Below are 15,654 nucleotides of genomic sequence, written 5' to 3' on the forward strand. Positions count from 1 at the left end.
AACACACCAAGGCACATCATCATTACATTAGCCAAGATTAAAATGAAGGAGAGAATCTTAGAAGCAGCAAGAGCTAAGGGGACAGTCACCTACAAAGGAGTCCCCATCAGACTGTCAGCTTATTTCTCAAAAGAGACCTTACAGGCAAGAAGGGGCTGGACAGAGGTATTCCAAGTCATAAAATCCAAAGACCTACATCCAAGATTGCTCTATCCAGCAAGACTTTCATTTAGAATGGAAGGACAGATAAAGTGCTTCTCAGATAAGGTCAAATTAAAGGAGTTCATCATCACCAAGCCCTTATTATATGAAATGTTAAAGGGACTTATTTAAGAAAAAGAAGTTAAAAAACATGAACAGTGAAAGGACAGCAAACTCACAGTTATTAACAATCACACCTAAAACAAAAGCAAACTAAAAGGACAGCTAGATCAGGAGTGGAAACATAGAAATGAAGATCTCAAGGAGGGTTAGCAACAGGGGTGTGGGAGGAGGAGAAGAGGGGAGAAGGTACAGAAAATAAGTAGCATAGACAGTAGATAGAAAATAGATGGGGGGCAAGAATAGTATGGGAAATACAGACCTAAAGAACTTGAGACACATGGTCATAAACTAAAGGGGGCGTAATGGTGGGGATGGGGGTAGGGTGGAGGGGAATGAAGAGGGGGAATAGAACAACTGTAATGGCATAATCAATAAAAAAATAAATTTAAAAAATAATAAAGTATCCCCAGAATCCAGTTTCTTTGCACCACCTCCATTGCTACCACCCTGGCCTGAGTCTCCTTCATTTCCCTCTTTTTCTCCATAGTCTTTTAACAGATCTCCCTGACTCCACCCTTGTCCTTCTTCTGTCTGTTCTTAGACCAGGAATCAGAGTGTGCCTGTTAAGTCAGATAATCTCTTTCCTACACTCCAAATACTCTAGCAGGGGTGTCCAACCTGTGGCCTGTGGGCTGTTTGTGGCCCAGGCTCTATGAATGTGGCCCAAAACAAAAATCATAAATTTACTTAAAAACCTTTTCTTTGCTCATTAGTTTTCAGTAGTGTTAGCATATTTAAAGATTATATTTACGTATTTATTTATTTTTAGAGAGAAGAAAAGGGAAGGAGAGAGAGGTGATGAAGACACTGGCAAGCAGTGTGTGTGGTGTTGAGGATGAGATATGAGACAAATTCACATGGACTACTGAGTCCTGTGGAAGAAAAGGGATGGCATGGCCACTCTCTCAAGGGGAGAGCATGCCAACCCTTGCCTCAACAAGCTTTTATTGCTTTTCGGGGCACATTACATTGAGGATAGTTCTCATTTACTATGCACAGGCTCGCTTTAGGTGATTGCCTTTTACAGAAACAAAGGAGAGGATGCCACTAATCACATCACAGAAGAAGGGTATTTGAAAATGCAAAGGGAAAAAGTTGAACTGGTTATACTCATCCTTGGAAGGCTTAGCATAAATTATAGGAAGTCATTTTAAAGATACTCAGTAAACTTTTTCTGCCTCAATTCAGGGTGAGGGAGTTTTAGCAAAAACCAAGTCTCAAAGTAGCCTAGGTACAATGCAGGCCCAATTTCCCCATGGAAGAGCCCATCCATGGGTGTGGGTCTTTTGTACTGGACCTCACTTTCTACTGGCCTTTCCAAGTGGGAGCTGGGCCCACACCACCCAGAATGGTCTCCTATATAGAGGGAGAGAAACATTAATGTGTGGTTGCCCCTCATGTGCCCCCAACTGGTGACCTGCATGTGCCCAGACTGGGAATGGAACTGGTGACCTTTGGTTTGCAAGACCACACTCAGTTCACTGAGTTACACCAGCCATGGCAGTATTTGTGTATTTAATGTGTGGTCCAAGGCAACTCTTCTTCCAGTGTGGCTCAGAGATGCCAAAAGTTTGGACACTCTTGCAAGCCTTCCTATTTCATTCCAAATAAAAGTTGAGAACTTGTTACAATGTTCTACAAGGCTCCACAGTCTTCCCCACCCCACTGACCTCTCTATACTCATTTCCTCCTCCTCTCTTTACTCCTTCTTGCTTGTCTTTGGATATTTTTGGAATATACCAGCATATCCTACTCTTTTTTAAAAAAATATATATTTGATTAATTATGCCATTACAGTTGTCCCATTCCCCCCTTCATTCCCCTCCACCCTGCACACCTCTCCCCTACCATTCCTCCCTTTAGTTTATGTTCATGTGTCACAAGTTTTTTAGATCCTATATTTCCCATACTATTCTTGCCCTCCCCTTGTCTATTTTCTCCCTACCGTCTATGCTACTTATTCTCTGTACCTTTTATCCCTCTCACTCCCCCTCCTCCTGCTCCCCTGGTGATAACCCTCCATGTGATCTCCATTTCTGTGGCTTTGCTCCTGATCTAGCTGTCTGCTTAGTTTGCTGTGTTTTAGGTGTGGTTGTTAATAACTGTGAGTTTGCTGTCCTTTCACTGTTCATATTTTTTAATCTTTTTTTTTTAGATAACTCCATTTAACATTTCCTACAATAAGGGTTTAGTAATGATGAACTCCTTGAATTTGATCTTATCTGAGAAGCACTTTATCTGCCCTACCATTCTAAATGAAAGCTTTGCTGGATAGAGCAATCTTGGATGCAGGTCTTTGGATTTCATGAGTTGGAATACTTCTTTCCAGCCCCTTCTTGCCTGTAAGGTCTCTTCTGAGAAATCCACTGACAGTCTGATGGGAACTCCTTCATAGGTGACTGTCCCCTTATCTCTTGCTGCTTCTAGAATTCTCTTTTTCATTTTAATCTTGGCTAATGTAATTATGATGTGCCTTGGTATGTTCCTTCTCGGGCCCAACTTCTTTGGGACTGTCTGAGCTTCCTGGATTTCCTGGAAGTCTATTTCCTTTGCCAGATTGGAGAAGTTCTCTTTTATTATTTGTTCAAATAAGTGTTCCACTTGTGGCTGTTCCTCTTCCCCTTCTGGTATCCCTATAATTTGGATTTTGGAACCTTTAAAGATGTCCTGGAGGTTCCTAAGCCTCTCCTCATTTTTTTGAATACTTGTTTCTTCATTCTCTTCTGTTTGGTCATTTTTTTCTTCCTTCTGATCCACTTAATTGATTTGAGTCCCAGTTTCCTTTCCATCACAATTGGTTTCCTGTGCATTTCCCTTCATTTCAATTAGTTTAGCCTTCATTTGTTCCTCTAATCTGTGACTAAAATTAACCAGTTCTGTGAGCATCCTGATCACCAGTGTTTTGAACTGCGCATCTGATAGGTTGGCTATTTCTTGGTCGCTTAAAAGTATTGGCTCTGGGGCTTTGAGCTCTTTTTCTACTTGAGCCTTAAAGTTTTGGTCAGGTCTCACCCATTACATATGAGGGGCGGATCTTTAGGTGTTCACCAGGGTGGGGAGACCCAGGTGGCTGGTTTGTGAGGCTGTAGGTGGGGGCAGGGTCTGAGAGGGGCAATGGTGTTTTTTCTGCTCTCTCTCAGATTTCTGTCCTCTCTGCTACTTCCTGCAAGCAAACCTGTCCCTCTTGGTGCCGGCTCCTGGGTGTGTGGACCTGTGCACCCTCCAGGATCCTGTGAATCCAACAAACTCTCTGTGAGCTTGGGAGCTTCTCCTGGCACCTTGACCCTGAAAATTTCTCCAATTGGTGCTTTTAGGCTTTATCTCCCGGTGCTGGGGCCCTAGCCTGAGCAGTCTGTCTCACTGCTCGCTCCTTTGCCTGTTTTATCTGTGGGCGCAAATGTGTGACCTTGGTCAGCCAGCCACCTTGCGCCCCCACTGCGTCTGCCCACCACCACCCCACACCCAGGATCTGCCAACTGCTGCCTGTGCTCCTGGGTCAGTCAGGCCGCTTTTGCCTGCCCAACTCCGCTCTACCAGCCGCTGACTCTGCCTCTCTTACCCGTCTGGCTGAATGGTTTGTTGTTGTTGGACTTCTATACAGTTCAATTTTCTGTGTTTTGGTTGTGTTTTTGTTACTAAAACTTTGTTGTCTTTAAACTTGGTTGTGTGTGGAGGCACAGTGTTTCCAACTTCGCCCCCATCTTGGCTGGAAGTCACCAGCATATCCTACTCTCGAAGACTGTACTCGGCTGGTGTTGCATGTCCAGATCTCTTCCTTCATAACCACATGGCTTACCCCTCATCTCTCTCCATGAGGCCTCTCAGGGCCTCTACAACTAAACCTGTCCCACCCTTCACTCTCTAACCTCCTTTCATGTCTGTTCCCCCTACATCTCTCACTTCTATTGAATTTGTGATATACTCTATTGTCTGCTCCTCCACCAGCATGAAAATTCCACAAGAACAGGATTTTATGTGTTGTTCACTGCCTAGAACAATGCTAAATATTTCTTTGGAGAGAGATGGAGAGCACACAATCATGCATGCACACGGGATAATGATATAAAATGCATTCTTATTGTGGGTTTTAGTTAAAAGAAAACTCTGACTGACTGCCTCAGTTTGATTCTATCTCTCACCTTTGTCCCTCTAATCTTTGCACAGAGATCTCGATTTCTTAACATGATCAACAAACTTCCTCTATCTTCACCTTCTAGAGATAGCCTTTGGCCAGAATGTTCTGACAGAAGCTAAGATGTCAAATGGAGAAGGAACTGCAAAGCCAGGAGGAGGAGGAGCTGGTTTCCTTCCTCATTTTCATGTCTTTTCTGAATTAGTATTTCCTCTTCTCTTGCAAAAACCACTGCTCATTTCTAACGCACTTCATCCATAGTTTACTTGCCTCCTTGCTGCACCACTGCTGTTTAGTCATGAAATTGTTTCTTCCCATTCATGTAACATGGCGGCTCCTGGCTCCCAGGCCTCCTTGCCACCTCGCTTTCCCAATTCCCTGTAACTTTAGTGGGCGGGTTTCTAGTTCTTCACTTCTCTTCTTCACTGGCTTTATCCTCTTAGCACCTCTGCCACCCATTTTGTCAGTCTCTTCCTGAAGATTGTCACTGCCAGGATAGAAGTAGCTTGGGAATCTTGCCTGCAGATTTACCACTTTGCAGTCATGGCTTTCATCTTAGTTGCAGAAATATTCCCATCTGCCATAGTTTTTTTTTTTACCCTAACTCTTCCACAGACAAATGTGACCATTTTCTCATCATTGAGATTTGGTTCCACTACCCCAATCATAATTCCTGCTTACACAATACTTTAACTCTGTTGCTTCCATTCACCATCCCCATCTAGCAAGTACCAATCTCTGGGTTCACAGGGAATGTTTTAGCCCCAGGGAAGTTTCTTGAAAATGCAGAGGCCATTAGGTACTTGGGCATTCCTCTTATTTCAGTTTTTCATTCAAGGTGAGCATGCAGATATAAGACCCAATAACCCTAAGTTTAGGGAATGCTTGCCTCTTAGTAATTGTTGAGACTGGCAACTGAGTTGAGACTTTTCTGGAAAGGTATTGATGCTCCCAATATTAGTCATTGTAGGAAGTGGTTATTTGGAAATGAGGCAAGTCTTGGGCTTTGTGGAGGGAGGGACTTCCCTGGACTCTCTGGGCCCTGATTCAAGAACAAGGGGGCAGGGACAACTTGGGTGGTGGGCGATCTGCCTGTGCTTTTGTGGAACCTGGTTTCTTCCCACAAAGGGAGATGATGGTGGCAGACCTCTAGAGGGTCCTTCCAGCCTAGGGGACATGTTTGTGTTTTTGTCCAACCCCACTCTCAAGCAGTGAGAGAAACATGGGGCGTTTCCCCTTCCCTGCCTCAAGAGTATATAGCTCAGGTGAGAACCTCTCAACTCAGCCACCAGAGTTCATGGGCAAGTTCATGGGGAAATGGCTGCCAGTATGCAACTTTGAAGAGTAGATCATGGAAAGCCTGTGGTTTTCCTGAGGGAAACTCTCAGACTTCTTTTTTATACTTTGAGGAGTCTGTGGGTGAATCTCAGGTTTCTGAGATTCAGGTTTGGAAAGGGCAATGGAACAGAGTTGGGGTTCAGAGACCAGCAAGCAGGGACCGGATTTTTAGGGAAGAACCGGCAGGACTCCATGTGTGCCTTGTTCTTCCAGAACATGGCAACAGTGAAGTCAAGGGGAGCTGGGCACTGACCAGTGAGCCCATTGCTGTGGTTCTTGTGAGAATTTAGGGCGTGAGCCCCAGGGAAAGCCTTGGGGATTGGCTTTTGATTCCATAATCCAATTATGAGAAATATATGTGGCCTAAATGTAGATAATTGGGTCAAATTTATGCAACAACAACTATAATTAGATATAAATTGTATTGGTTTAAAATAAAAATTGTTTTATTGAGTTTTTCAAGATCATAAAGATTCTGTCCTGAGGAATGGCCAAGTCACTCACTAAGCCCCAAGAATGGCCCTCACAGTAGACCTTTCGGGAGACTCCCAGGAAGTCTTCCATTCCACCATTGTACTAAAGATGTAGCTTGGTGCTGTTCTGTCTTTGACCATAGAATGTTGGCTCTTGTGCTAAACTAGCTAATCTTATGAAATTCTCCTTAATATTTCAACCCCAATATTTTAACTACCATGATGTATTTGAAAAGGGAATCACAAACATTTATTGGATTGAAGTAACACTTACTCTTGGAACTTTTTATGCTTTCTAAAACTAGGTAAATAACAGTATTTGGTTTTCTAACCTCCAAAGCCTCACTAATTTTATTTTGGCTAAATGGCACTGCTAAATTTTAAGGTAAATAAATGAGGGTTCTTTGAAGTTCTGGTAGCTGGAGTGAGCTCACATGGAGTTCCAGGTTGTCACGGGGGGAGGGGCTTTGTTTCACAGAAGAAATTCGGTTATTTTCTAAAAAGATTTGGCGCTCAACGTTTGTTCTAATTGGGCACCACCAATACCCTGTTCCTCACACCCTTTCATTTTTATTGAACTTAAATTATAACCAGACAACAAACATACTTTTCACTTTTTTGATTTGCAGGCTGGTGCTCAATCCACTGAGCCACACCAGCCAGGGCACTTTTCACTTTTCAAATAGTAAATCAAAGGCTGGTGAGTTCTCCAAGTGAATTTATTGCAAAATCTGATTCTGCCACCAGATGGCAATGTGGTCTTATGTCTTGAAGCTTTCTGGACAGGGAAAACCCAAGTTGGCTTGTCCCAGCCATACTAACACGTGAATTCCTTTTTAAAATCCGCATGTCAAACAAAATCAAACTATTATGTTTTTGAATTCAAACAGTAATTATGAACTGATAGAAGTCTGCGTCTTGATTCTAAAGATAGATATAAAACTTCCCTCCCTCCCTTAGAAGATATTAGTTGATATAAAGTTTGTTTCTCCATTGTAAAATTAGGGTAATTATAGCAAGGATGTAAGTTAATCCTTATAGTATCTTTGGTGAAAAAATACTATAGAATAATACTTTTCATTTTATTACCTTCTTCTGTGTGACTTCTATTGTAGGCATTAATTTCTATTATAAGGCCTTAGAGTATGTGTTTATTTGTATATGGTCCACTCAAATTTGAATAACTTTTAGACTTAATGAGTTAAATGCTTAAATTCTGGATTCTATATTCCAGTTACCCTCTAAGACGTAAATGTTAAATGTTAAATGTCCCATCTGTCAGTTGTCAATGGAAACTCTGGCCAAGGGAGGAGGGTAAAACTTGAATAAGGGCTGACAAATAACAGTAACTTATAAAGCAAAAACTCCTAAATTTTTATCATTAAAATGTTAATACATAATTGTCTTCGAGTTTTCTGTTTTTGAACTCTAATGAGAGTAATCTCATTACCTTTATTACTTTTGAAATTCAATTGATTTCTGGATTTGCTCTCAGGCAGGTACTGTGTACGCATTATGTTTTGTGCACACCACTTTGGAATTAATCTCACTTAATAAATACCATACCTGTGCTTCAACATACTATCCTAGCTGAGAGCTGGGGACTAAGATGGTTAGCTTTGATGAGAATCCTGACTCTTGAGCGGCTGAACTGCACCTGATAAAAAGGCCATCCAGTCTGGGCCAAGAAACAGCCATAGGGGTGGAGAAAGGATGAGTGCACAGGTGAGTGCACAGGTTAGCAATAATGTGGGTGAAGCGAGAGGGGAATCACCCAAGTTCTGAGTGAATGTCTGCTCTGTTACTGTCAACTTACATTATTAGCTCATGCAATCCTTCCAAAAAGCCCATGGAGGAGGAAACTTTATCAGGTGAGGTGGGCAGAATATTGGTCCTCAAAGATGTCCACTTCCTGATCTCCGGAAACTGTGAGTATGTTCTGGTGCCTGGAAAAAAGGGGTTAAGGAGGCAGGTGCAATTCAGGTTACTAACCAGCTGGCTTTAAGATAGGGAGACTGTCCAGGTGGGCCCAATGTCTTCACAAGGTCCTTATAACTAGAAGACGAAGGACTGGCCAGACAGCAGCATGAGAAAGTCATAGCCCAAGTCTGCTGACTTCGAAGGTGGAGGAATGTGGAAAAATGTGGCAACATCTAGGACACAGGTGGCAAACACAAGGCCCAAGGGCTGAATCCAGCCCTCCACCTTGAGGAGTCTGTGGGTGAATCTCAGGTCTCTGTTTGGAAAGGGCAGTGGAGCTGAATTGCCCACTCTGATTCAGCCAGTCACCTTGTTTCTACCTGGTGGCAGTGCCAAGCTCCTTGCCCCTAGTTAAAGAGTAGTTACATTTATACAGCCCATTCATTCAGCCCTTTGAAGGCAACTGCGAGGCTGATGTAGCCCTGGTGAAATGAGTTTGGCACTCTTGGTCCAGGGTCTGGAAAAGGCAAAGAAGCAGATTCTCTGTAGACCCTCCAGAAGGGACACAGTTATGGGCACCTTGACTTTAATCCAGCGTGATCCATTTGGACTTCTGACCTCCAGACTTGTGAGATAATAAGTATGTGTTGTTTTAAGCTACTAAATTTGTGGTAGCTTATTACAGCAGCCATAGAAAACTAATAGCCTGGTGTTACACAGTACAGGTTACAAACACTATGTAGGGTCAGTCCAGCAGTATCATGGCTCAGAGGACTGAGAAAGTGTAATTTCCTTGTTATGGATAAGGTGGTAGTTCTCACCATCCTCCACATGGTAGACACAAAATGAGGGGAGATTTGCTTTTAGTTCTGTTCCATTTCAAATTTATTCTTAATCCAATAATTGAAAAAATAGCTTCAGGCAGTGCTGTGTTTTGTTTCTTTTCATGCCTTTGGTCACCTACTGCACTCTGATGGAGTGTGTGTTTGTGGGTGTGACTCAGTGGCAGTGGGGTGAGGGCCTCCCCCAGGGGCTCTGGGGCTTCAGTGTGGCAGCTGCCCAGCCCTGCCTCCATTTCCTGTGGTCAGGCTCAGTCGGTGCCCACAGGGAGAACCTGCCCCCTTGGCATCTCCCAAACTGCAGAATTTTTCTCTGCTCCCTCTCCACAGGTGCCACATCAGCCAGGTCCATAGCACCCATGATCTGGAAAGGTCCTGCTGTCTGGTGGCTGGGTGGTCCTAAGTGGCCCTGTGCTTTCAGGTGGCCTTTCAGAGGGTCCTAGGGACCTCTGGTCCTGTGCTCCCTTACCGCCCAGTCCCCCTCTCTGATCCAGACTGTAGTCTGACCCTTCATCCTCTCCTCCAACCCAGACTTCCTGCCTAATGATGATGAAGGGCAGGGAGCAGAACTGATTTGAGTTCTCAAGCTCTGGTCCTTTATAAACTAAAGAAAATTCTAATACGCCTCTCAATAGGTAAGCCTGTTTTTCAGGCCTCTTGTCCTACTAAGAGGCCAAGTACTTGCCTTCTTTCACCTAAGGTGAATAAATCTGGAGAATACAGGGGAAGTGCTTTAAAAGAGGATGGTTAAACGCATGCATTAGGATTTACTATAAATATCTCTATAACAGAGAGTTTTGTGTGGTCTCAGCCTATCCACATGGATGCTCTCAAGTAGGAATGTCTGGGGCACTCACCTGGGCTGTTCTACTTGTGGCAGCCCCAGGCATTTCCCCAGCCAGAGCCTTTGTTGTGGCAAGATACATTCAGCAATAACCATGAGGGAACTTTGAAAAACAAGCTTTATTACTCAGAGGGTACACGGCAGGTCTGGGTCCACATAGCCAGATTGAAAGTAGAGAGAGAGAGAGCGCGTGCAGACTTAGGGTTCTGCTTTTATTGGGGTTAAGGATGGGGTGACTAGGGTTTCTTGGGTTCACTCTTTATCGATGAATTTAAAATACAAGATTGGGAACTGAAGCATGGGGAGGGAAAAGCTGGGTCATTCAGGTGGTCAGTTATCAAGGTCAGCCAGGGCTTTCTGAAAGGGAAACTTCATGGGTAGGGTGGCCTAGCTCTTTATCTAGTTGTGTAGCTGGCAGTGTGTTTATTTGAGATGATGGATGTCTTTGTAGTGTGTGTCTTGATAAAAAACAAAACAAAACAAAAAACTGTCAGGGATCAAAACCTGGTCTCTGTCCTGAAAGAACAGGCTTGTCACACCTTATAGTTCCTGGGCAGGTGGATGAGCCTGCAAATTTTTTGGGTAAAGAAATCTGATCCCATGTTCCCCATCTGGAGGAGAGGGACAGTGTCTCCCTCTTTTTTTTTTTTTCAGTATAGAAGTCTTTTATTTTTTTTCACACTCATCATGCCATGAATTCATAGGGAATGGGTTCCAGCAGCTCAGGCTCCTTTCCATTAGTTCTCACAAAGTGTGCTTCTCTGGGTGGAGCAGGCTGACGCTTCAGCTGAACCCAGGTACCTTTCTCTTTGGCTTCCTTCTTTTTCTGATCATTTTCTTTCACACGTTTCAGGAAGCTATCTCGACTCTTCAAGTGCTTAATATGCTCAATTCGTACATTAATTCTTTTGGCAAGAATCTTACCCTTAACTTGTTTGTTTACAACAATGCCCACCGCATGCTGGGTGACGCTGTACACTCTTCCAGTTTTGCCATGGTAACATTTGTGGGGCATTCCTTTTTGAACAGTGCCCATTCCCTTGATATCTACAATATCACCTTTCTTGTAGATCCGCATGTATGTAGCCAAAGGAACAACTCCATGTTTTCTAAAAGGCCTAGAGAACATGTAACGGGTACCTCTCCTCTTTCCCTTTGTGTTAGTCATTTTGGCGAATTACTGGGCCCAATGGGCAGCTTAGGTGGACTCAGGATTACAACTCAATACTGGAGAACCAGGCTCGCCGGGAGAAACGCACAAACCCCACCTGGAAGATGGCGGTTCCGGCCGAAAAGCTCCCTCTTGTAATTAAAGGGGCGTACTTCTCCTTTGCCTGGCATGGTTTACCAGAAAGAAGGGAGTTACTAGCCTTCTCCAGAAGTGCCTCATTCTGCTGAAAGCTGCCTGCCTTAGAAGGGAGAGCAAAGGCGGGAGTGCCATTGGAAATGCCTGCTTCTCATAGGCTGTGGGGGAGAACGAGAGGGGCTGGGTGGAGTTCATTAGCACTATTGGGTAGTTTATGCTAAGAATGAATAAATACATTTCCTCGTCTTACCTCAATAGAAAGGAATGAAGTCTCAGGACATTTTTAATGAAAAACTCTGATTTTAACTTTTTGGGGAATAGTTTTATATTTACTCCTTACCATACCATTTCTAATGATGTTCTTTGACTTCTAAGAGAACATTTTTCACTGATCATAAAAATAAAAGTCTTTCTGTTATATGTTTCACAAATTCAGCCTCAAAGCATCTGTAAAAAGCAAACAAACAAACCAAAAAAACAACATGCAGACTTTTAGAGAATAAAATGTAATTTTTGAGAAGACATTTACTGCTCCAAATAAAGGTATTTTGGAAACCCACGCAGCCATCACAATGAATCTTTACGAAGTTAGGATTGTGGATTTCATGTGTCACTGGTACGGCCGGCGCAGCAGACTACTGCGTGCCTACCCAGTACAAGTTCTTTTTTTCCTAACTGACAGAACTCTGCTTTTGTTTCTTTATTTACATATTAAAACTAACTAATATCAATTAAACTATCCAGAATCCTTCATTTACCCGAAAGGATCAGATTGAGAATTGATTGCCCATGTAACCTGAGACTTTAAAGGCCTGCTTTCCTTTGTTCTTCTGGAGTACACTTTAGCTTGCTACCTGAGTCTGTGTTTCTGGTTGTAACCTCTGCATTCATATGAATGCTTTTTTATTTCTCTTTCAGCTCAGTCCTCTTTTTTTTGCTGTATAGGACACTGCTGAAAATTTCTGGGATGTTTTATTCAGTACTTTCTTATTTTGACCTCTGCTGCTTTTTCCTGGTGTTATTTTCTTTTTTTTCCAGATTGGAATGTGAGTTTGGTTGGCTTTACCTCTAGTAGACATCTTGAGACCAGGACGTAAAGACTAAGAGAATCACAGCAGTCTCAGTCCTGATAAGAGTTGAGCTGCTGAACTAAATGCCATTTGGTCTACTGCTGGATTCCATGTGGCATGAAAAAAAATAACAACCCTAATTTAAGTATATTGTGGTTAAATTTTTTACACTTCTAATTTACATACATTTCCCCAATGTAAATGTAATTACACTTCTTTTCTTTTCTTATAAAAACACTTTTGTTGCCATGTGCCCATATTTGCAGGAAGTCTAGTCTCTTCCTCATTTGGTCTGCTCTTGTGTTACCTTCCCTATGTTTCACAATTGACCAAAAGTATCCGTTCTGCTTCCAAAATCAGGTAGAATGAGAGAAAGGAAAAGTTGACTGTCCACTATCAGAGTTTAGTGTTCATCATGTGATAGTGTTGAAAAGTGTTTCTAAGAAATTGGTTACTTCGTAACCTGCCTTTGGTGCAGCCTTTTTTTCTAAAACCTTTATGTGAAAATGTCATTATTTCACCTACATTCTTTTTTTAAAAGATTTTATTTATTTATTTTTTAGAGAGAAGTGAAGGGAAGAAGTGGGGGAAAGAAACATCAATGTGTGGTTGCCTCTTGCTTGTCCCATACTGGGGACCTGGCCTGCAACCCACATTCTGCTCACCTACATTCTTGAAGGATATTTTTTGCTAGTATACAATTCTAGGTTTGCCGTAATTTTTTCAGTCCTTTAAAAATATCATTCCATTGTCTTTGACTTTCACCATTTTTGTAAGAAGTCAACCATTAGTTTACTTATCATTCCTTTAAAGTGATTTGTATATTTTCTTCAGGATTCTTTAAAACATTTCCATCATTGTTTTTTTTACCAGTTTTACAATGATGCCGTGAGGTGTAGATTTGTTTGTTTATCTATTCTTTTGGGGTTTTGAAAGATTTTTTGAATTGGTTACTTGATATTTTGCACCAGTTTTGGAAAGTTTTTCTTTATTATCTCTCCTAATATAGCTTCTCTCCAAATTCTTCTTCTCCTCTAATGAGTTTCCATTTATTTCTATATTAAACTTCTTCATCGCATCCACTATGTATCTCACCCTGTCTTTTGTGTTTTGCTTCCTTTGTCTTTCTGTGCTTTATTCCTGGATATTTTCTGCCTTCCACTTCATTTGTTCTTTCTTCAACTATATCTAATATATAGTTAGATCTTTATACACAGTTCTTAACTTTGTTGCATTTTTTAGTTTTAAAATTTTCTTTTAAAATAGTTTTGAGTTCTTTGAAAAAATTGAAAGTTTTATCCTGGCACATATGAAGAATAGCTATTTTATATGCCATGCCTTATAGCTCAATTTTTTGGACTCCAAATCAACTGTCTTTTTGTTGGTTTTCTTGTTTTCTAGTATGTTGGTGGTTTTAATTTTAAAACTAGACACTATATATAAGAAACATTAAATAATTTGAACTCTAGAATACAAAGAATATACAAATCAATATAACATTAGTACATTCTGTAAAAATGGAATCACCAGAGAGTTTTAAAAATTACTGCTACTTGAACTCCATACTCAAAAATTATGACTCAATTGTTCTGGAATTGGACCTGGACATCAATATTTTGCAAAACATTCTTTAGTGATTCTACTGAGTACCAGGATTGAATCCAGTCCTGACATAAACTATGATAAAGGTAGTACGGAAAGGGAAAATAAATCACTTAATCTCACTTGTGAATATAGCTGCAAAATAATATATGTAATTCAACTGTTATAAAAATTAAGCTTTAACTAAATAGACTTTATTGCAGTAACCCCTGAATGATTTCCTCACAGAAAGTTCGTGGGTATAATCTATTACATTTCTTATGGAGAAAACTTATAGGAACATATTGTTAGATGTTGAAAATTTAACAATGGGATAAAAACATCTTAATAGAGATAGAAAGAAATTACTGAAATGTGATAAAGTTTGTTTGGTTGATATTAATAATGCTTCCCAATATCTGGTTCCTGGCATATAGATGGTTATATTTCCCAGACCCTTTGCAGTGAACTTGGTGGAGTCAGTTGAGTAGTTTGTTAATGGGCCGTGTTGCACAATGGGTGAGTGGGTGTGAGAACATTGTGTGCTCGTCCTGCGCCAGGGCCGTCCAGAAGGCTTTGTGTTGTGATGGCAGAGATAAGATGGAAATGGCATACTTTATGTCACTTCATGGAGAACAGCATGACTGGAGGTTGTCCAGGCCCACAGCTGGCTTGTGGGAATTAGAAATAAGTGTGTTAAGACCCTGAGACTTTGGAGTTGTTTTTTACTACAGCACCACCTCTTTTGACCTGAGGTTGTTGGAAACCTTTTACTGCAAAGGGGCAGATAGTAAATGTTTTAGACAACACGGGTCATATGGTCTCTGTCACAATTATTTCATACTTCCATTGTAGCAGAATATAACCATAGGAAATACATATGTGAACAAGCATGGATATGTTCCAGTAAAACTTTATTTACAAAAGCAGGTGACACATTTAGTCCACAGAGTATGGTTTGCTGACCTGGGTTCTTGGCTTATACTTTCGTTTACTCATATCTCATTACAAGTATAATTCTAAGTAAGAAAATCCTAAACCATTTCAATTACAAACAGAAACAAGCAGAGTTGTACCTACTATTGCCACTTAATAATACTACTTTAGAGGGTATAGTTAATGCAATATGATATAAAATCGAAATAATTGGAGACTTCCAGCCAGGATGGAGGCATAGGTAGAAACAGTGTGCCTCTTTGAACAACCAAATTTAAGGACAAAAAAGATTCAGAACAAACAGAAAACTGAACTGTATGGAAGTCTGACAACAAACCATTTATCCAGATTGGTAAGAGTGGTGAAGTTGGTGGCTGATGGAAAGGGGTCTTGGCAGGAAAAAGTGGTATCTGGCAGACCTGGGTGTGGGGAGAAAACAAGCAAACCCAGTGAGGTGTGCAAGGCGGTTGGCTGACTGCAAACACACATTCATGCGCCCATATAAACCAGGCAAAAAATGGGCAGCAAGACAGACTGTGCGACCCAGGGCCCAGGGTGGGAGGTAAAACCTAAAAATACCAACTGGAAAAGCTTTTGGGAGTTGAGGTGCCTAGAGAGGCTCCCAACCTCTCCTCACAGCAAAGTTTGTTGGAGAGACCCACAGGGTCCTAGAATGTACACAAGACCACCCACCCAGGAATCAGCATTAGAAGGGCCCAATTTGCTTTTGGGAAACAGCAGAGGGGACTGAAATCTGAGAGATAGTGGAATGAACTCCATTGTTCCCTCTCTGACCCGCCCCCACATACAGCCTCATAACCCAACAACTGGGTTGCCCTGCCCTGGTGAACATCTAAGGCTCTGCCTCTCACTACATAATAGGCACGACCA

The 15,654-nt window shown here is 41.7% G+C and overlaps 1 protein-coding gene across 1 annotated transcript; it reads right to left on the bottom strand.

Annotated features, from left to right (window-relative positions):
• Window positions 1-10,508: 10,508 nt before the first annotated feature.
• On the bottom strand, window positions 10,509-11,160 carry LOC128627988 (60S ribosomal protein L21-like). Its single transcript, XM_053668838.1, has one exon. It carries the CDS (start codon window positions 11,036-11,038, stop codon window positions 10,556-10,558), a length of 483 nt encoding a protein of 160 aa, XP_053524813.1. The 5' UTR covers window positions 11,039-11,160; the 3' UTR covers window positions 10,509-10,555.
• Window positions 11,161-15,654: the final 4,494 nt, after the last annotated feature.

The sequence above is a fragment of the Artibeus jamaicensis genome, unplaced genomic scaffold (assembly GCF_021234435.1).
Source record: "Artibeus jamaicensis isolate MK-2021 breed Jamaican fruit bat unplaced genomic scaffold, CSHL_Jam_final contig_511, whole genome shotgun sequence".
Classification (NCBI taxonomy): Eukaryota; Metazoa; Chordata; class Mammalia; order Chiroptera; family Phyllostomidae; genus Artibeus; species Artibeus jamaicensis.

What these genes read in the sequence shown, in the direction of transcription:
- LOC128627988 (XM_053668838.1), bottom strand. Translation starts at nt 11,038, where the DNA reads ATGACTAACACAAAGGGAAAGAGGAGAGGTACCCGTTACATGTTCTCT.